Source organism: Tachysurus fulvidraco, chromosome 17 (assembly GCF_022655615.1).
Source record: "Tachysurus fulvidraco isolate hzauxx_2018 chromosome 17, HZAU_PFXX_2.0, whole genome shotgun sequence".
NCBI lineage: Eukaryota > Metazoa > Chordata > Actinopteri > Siluriformes > Bagridae > Tachysurus > Tachysurus fulvidraco.
This window is the reverse complement of record NC_062534.1, coordinates 17,893,229-17,899,228: the sequence shown is the minus strand read 5'-3', so window position 1 is coordinate 17,899,228 and position 6,000 is coordinate 17,893,229. Positions and strand designations below refer to the sequence as shown.

The 6,000-nt window shown below is 41.4% G+C and overlaps 1 protein-coding gene across 2 annotated transcripts in view; it reads left to right on the top strand.

Annotated features, from left to right (window-relative positions):
• Positions 1-207: 207 nt before the first annotated feature.
• ppargc1b (peroxisome proliferator-activated receptor gamma, coactivator 1 beta) overlaps positions 208-6,000 on the top strand; it is a 34,958-nt gene continuing 29,165 nt past the window's right edge. For both annotated transcript variants that reach the window (XM_027135566.2, XM_027135564.2), the window contains exon 1: positions 208-333. In XM_027135566.2, the coding sequence (XP_026991367.2) occupies positions 253-333 (81 nt within the window). In that variant the 5' untranslated portion in view covers positions 208-252. The remainder of the gene's footprint in view (positions 334-6,000) is intronic.

The following is a 6,000-nucleotide window of genomic DNA, read 5'->3' as shown; positions in this document are numbered from 1 at the left end:
ATGCACAGACAGAAAGCATGTTTCCCTGCACAATGAAATTCTTACTGTGTGTAAGCATTTTAATTTCTCTAATCATTTTTCTTATTTTATTTAAAGGTCCCCGTTACAAAACAGACATTTTGTGTTACAAAATAGATTTTGTAACAGTTGTGTAATAGCAAGTGCCCTCTACCGGTGAACCGATGCTACAGCAGCGGGAGCCAAGTCGTAATACCGACGTTCACGAGCTCCTCAGCTCTCATTCTCTAGAAGATGGCGGACTGCGTTTCGCTGTTAGATGAGGAGCTCTCTTCCTTCGTCTTCAATTACCTGACAGAAAACTCCGGGAGCCCGGTAAGAAACCCTCGTGCTTCATAAGAACAGGGCTGTGGCTGTTTAACCGGCCTGGTGTTTTCTGCGCGTGAGGTGTTTTGCGGTGCAGCTCCGGCTCGTGATCCTGAACGATGCAGCGCGAGCGTCTCAGCTCCCGGTCTGCCGGCGTCTCGAGCCCCCGCTGACGTCTGCGCTTCACGTGGACTTCAGAGGAAATGACTGGAATAAATCGCCAAAACGCACAATTGTGTATGAAATCGTAATTCATTGAATGCTTCCTTGTGCCGTATGTGCTCGTTTAGTCTCACGTGCATGATTATGGCGGTATCTTAAAGTTTGAAAATGAGCTCGGGAAGAAAAAAAAAGTCGCGCACGTGGGTGCTCAAGTCCGGTGAACTTGAACTCTAGACATGTGCTCCAGGCATCAGATCGTGTGTGTGTGTGTGTGTGTGTCTCTCTTAACCAGTGCTTTCACTGCTGTTTAACCAGGTCGTTAAAACAAAACCAACAGCAGTGAAACAAATGCTGAATTTTTGTTGTTGTTGACTTTCTATATGTTTTGTTGCCTCTCTAGAAATATATAAATAAACACCGATACAGATGAGTTCAGAGGATATGATTTAGGTCTAATCCTGTATGCAGGATCAATTAGTTTAACTGGATATTTATTATTATATAATAAATGTAACTTTTGGTTGTTTCAATTTTTTAATGTAGCTCCCATTCATTCATCCATCCATTTATTTATTTATTTATTCCTCAGCCACTGTGAAGCTCCACAAGGCTTCGAACAGGAACAAGTCGGACTGTAGTCGGACTTTGGACGTGTCACCTGACGTGATGCACAATGATTATGTTTATTGCGCCTTTGTACTATAGGTGTCTCTAGGTGTAAATTCCGCATCGTTGCGTAATTGAGGAAAAGTTGCACGGTACGTGATGAAATGTAAAGGAAGTGCAGAGTCGGAAAGGGGGAATGTTGACTCGAATACCGAGCGTTTAAGTGGTTTATTGCACGAGGCGATTTATTCAATATACACCGACGGTGCGCGTGGATGGAAAATTTGAAACGTACCGATACAGCATTGAAAATCGAACGGAAATATATAGGGATAAAAATGTAGATTTGCAACTACACTTAGAATTCGGTGAACTCTACGGCTCAATTCAGAAGCGCGTATTAAATTGCGTGTGAAATGCTAATATGAAATATATATAAATATATATTAAAAAAAGGCGATTGTGTTGCGCTCGCGCAGGGTTACCGGGTCGAACCGCCCGGGGTTTGGGTTTGTGTGTGTGTGTGTGTGTGTGTGTAATAGTACTCCGTCCTCGTGATACGAACTTGCTGCAGTCACGTGCTCTCGCTCCTGCCGCGCGACGTAGTGGAGTGCAGAAACGTCACGGAGGACGCGCGTGCGCCGCAGCAACTCGCACGCCAACCATCTCCCTCCCCTCTCCCCCCGTCCCCCCCTCCCCCTGTTCTCTCCACTGCGTTGCGCAAAAGTGGAGCAGCTCTGATCACGACTTGCGGAAGGTTGCCAGATTGGGCTTTTTGGAAGCAACAAAATAAATAAATAAAAATACATACAGATTTGGAATTATGACTATACATGTATCAAGTCAAGTAGCTTTTATTGTCATTTCAGCCATATATAGCTGAGGCAGTATATAGTCTACATAATAAAAACATATGTGTATGTATGTATGTATGTACACTTATTGGCCAATTTATTAGGAACACATGTGCCTTTGCTTATTCATGCAGTTGTTATCAAGGTTCATGTCGAACATCAATATGGAGTGTGATCTCAGTATATATGGCTGTTGGTGCCAGACAGGCTGGTAAGAGAATTTCAGAAACCGTTGATCTCTCTAAAGCATGGGCGTGCAATCTTATCCACAAAGGGATTGTGTGGCTGCAGGTTGTATTCCAGCCAAGCAGAAGCCACACCTTATTCTATTTGTTTAATCCGTTCATCGTGGTCTAACTGCCGATCAACTATTAAGCATACCTCCAATTTGGCTGGAATAACAACCTGTAGCCACACTAGTCCTTTGTGTTTGCGATTTCAGCTTACACCAAAAAAAAAGTTTGTGCTGTGACGTTACTTCTGTGAATGGAAACGCGTCCTCGAGATGCAAGATATGTCAGAGGTAAACAGTTCAGGTTGATAGGACGGCCATATTAACTCAGACATCCACTCTGTATAACCGCAGTGTGCAGAAAAGCATCTCAGGATGTGCATGTGGAAAATAAAGGCAGAGAAAATCCTTGGTGTAGAAAATGATAAAGTGCTCAGGGTCACACATATGTGTGTGTGCTGTATGTACTTGCTTATAATTAACGATATAACTGTGTACATTTTATAATTGTTAACGTGGTAGTGCACAGTGTTCTGTTATTAATAGAAAAATGTTAAGTTGCAGCTGTAGTGAGAGAATAAGATTAAAACTGATGGGGGAATATTTTGATGACTGCAAGTGGCAATAATTCCAATCTGGCAACACCAGACCTGTCGTTCCCTGTTCAAACTGGCTGCAGCAGAGAGTTCAGTGTGACAAGGAACTCATCTCCACTGAGTTTTAGACCCCTTGATCTGCTCGACTGATGGAATAGTTGAGAGCCTGCTAATCCAAATCTTAGCCAGGTTGCCATTTTAACTCACTCCGGTTTTCATGCATGTTTCCGTCTTGCATTTATCTTGAACAAATCCTAACTGACAGTCAGCTCTATCTGGCTTCCATCTGTACATAGCCTATGTAGTGTGTACATGTAGGTGTGGATACAGTGCGAATGCTGATGAAATGGTTACATGAGAGACTGACATTTGATTTAACCTGAGCACATACCAGTGGACTTTTACAATCCAAGCATCGGCGCTCATCACACATTTAATGAGTTCTTTTCCATCATAGATGTTCACACACTGGATGATTTATGAAGGATAGGCAATTACCGGGGATCATATAGCTGAAGGTCATTGTGTAGCAGACACTACAGGAGCCAAGACTGAAAAAGACATGAGATAAGATCAAGCCAAACTGATACTGCCGTACTACGATGTTATTAAAAAGAACATTACGCACTTCACTTAAAATCTTGTAGGATTTGCATAGCTATAGGTGTTAAATACACTGCAGCAGCTCTCAGGCTGACAGACTTTCTAGCCCAACAGTGCGGTCGTGATGTGCAGCACTGCAGTGCTATGTGTACTGCTTTCGTGATATGGGCTGAGTCACCTGGCTTGAAGAGAGTCAAGAAAATGTATTTGCACCCTTCACTTGCTCTTACCGTCTTCACTCAGCAGGAGTTAGCCGATCTTCGGTGCCACTGAGAATCTTTTATGTCCCATTGCCACCACAAGCAGCAGTGACATCCTTTTCGAAAGAGGGACACAATGGTCTCTGTGGCCACACATTTACTTAAGCATTTCCATAACTCCTTCCCCCTCAGTGTCTTAAGTGTTATGCTGGGAAAAACATCAGGTCCAAAACACAAAAAGTGCCTGTTTAAGATGTTTAAGACGGTTGACATCATGCAAGGAAAACTGGATCGTCGTGTTTGATTCTGCTTTGATCGTAAATGGCAAGTAATTCAATATCTTTGGACATTAATTTGTAATAAGAGACTGAGCGGAATATTAAATCTGCAATCGCATCATGTAAATTCGAAATGTATTTCAAGGTTATGTTGCACGTCATCTGCTGGGCTCTTCTTTGCCGTCTTCACCCCAATTACCATGCAGAATGTTCTCATGCATATGCCACTCTCATCTGTGTAATGACACTCGGAATAGTTATTTAGATTGTCCTTTTCCTACATACAAGCCTCTGTATTTTGTCATCGAGTTTTCAGTGGAGCCTCAGGGGGATCGGGGAGGTGTGTGTGTGTGTGTGTGTGTGTGTGTGTAAGCAAGGTTATGGATCTATATCCAATTCTTACTGTGGACTGGAAGGGGATTAAACATCAATAATTGATACTAAGTTATCCACCGTCAGCTGACATCTGGCATCAAAGGTTAACCTTTGCTTTGAGTCTCCAGTCATAAGTCTCAAATAGAGAGAGTAACTTACTCTTTGCCTCATTAGGCATCGTTCTTAAAGACGACCAGCATTTTATTCTCATTTCCACTTTGTACTTTGACATTCTTGAGCCTTCTTTCCATTATAATTACCGTACACTGAGCCGCAAAAGTTTTCGTCCGTGCTGATTTTCTACATACTTGTATGCATGTGTTAATAAATTACAGATAAATTTTCAAGTGCGTACATTGACATAATTTACATTTAGTGATGCCAACAAAACTACATACTGTATAAGGAAAAGCTGAAAAAACAAAACCAAACGATGCTGTAATGCAGCCAGGCTTATAGGTTTTACGTTATTCTTTTTAAAATCTTTTAATATAAGGTTCACCAAATTTTCATTCAATTTAGGAATAAGCTATGAAATAAATAAGCTATTTAAACCCATATAAACCCTGACATGATTTTCATGAATAAAAGGGTTTTTTTTTGTGTGTGTGTGTGTGTGTGTGTGTGTGTGTGTACATTCTCTTGTGACAGATTTATGAATAAATACGTTTATATAAGGTGTTATAAATGGGGCCCTTGGTCCTTAATGAAAGATCAGTGATGGCACGTGAGGCATGTGACCTGGAGATTTTGCCAACGAGAGAGCTTCTGTTTTCTCTCTCTCTTTTTTTTCTGCTTGTGATCTTGTGTTGGATTTTACATTAAAATAAATATTTCCCATTTCCCACTTTTACTCTGTTTCCTACTTCCCACTTTTACTATGTTTCCCATTTCCCACTTTTACTCTGTTTTTAATTGTAGTTTCATACGTTACACAGTAATTGCTAAGCTGTTTTTGCCTAGATGTTATTTCATCATTGCTGTTTATTATTAATGATACTGTACTGAAGCAGTATTTCTAAATGAATCGAGCTGAGGAAAGCAGCTGTGCTGGAACTGAAACCCACCTGAGGTTGGCCTGGCAGTTGAGGTCATTGTTTGGATTGGTCATCATTTGCGAGTCCAGATTGGCTTAAGCCAGCAAATTTGCAATCTAAAAAAGGTCGCAGGTGTGTCGTCTGTTTCACAGCATCATCCCCCACCTGCTTATTGTGTGAAATAAACGCACACAATGCACATTGTGATTTTTAGCAGACTGCAGTCTGTCCTGAGGTCATTTTGGTGCAAGAAGGTAGAACATACAACCGTATGCTTTCGGTGTAATTAAGTGTAAAACACAAAGTATTCAGTAATTACACGCAAACTTAAATTCTCTCAATTCGTTTACTCTCCAAAACAACAGCGATTAGCATCCGAAAAGAGTAAATTGTATGGAGGCAGGAGCTAATTCATGCTCTTAATCATGGTGTTCTGTCAGAACCCATTTAAACATCATTTTTTTTATGTTTTGCTCAAAGTTCTGCAAACTATGTTTTGTCCATTAGTCACCAAACCAAATGTGATTTCTGCCACGTGAATAGACATTGTTTTAGCATGCATCAACCACAATAGTGAATCAGTTCAGCTGGAAGGAAATTTTCATGTTTTTATACCATAGAGGAGCGGCACACCAAGCCCCGCCATGGCAATGACATCGAGGGAGGGCAAGCTCAGACTGGTAAAGCCTCACGTGGGACAACAGAAAGCCGTGAAGCACTTCGTTAGCAGAGT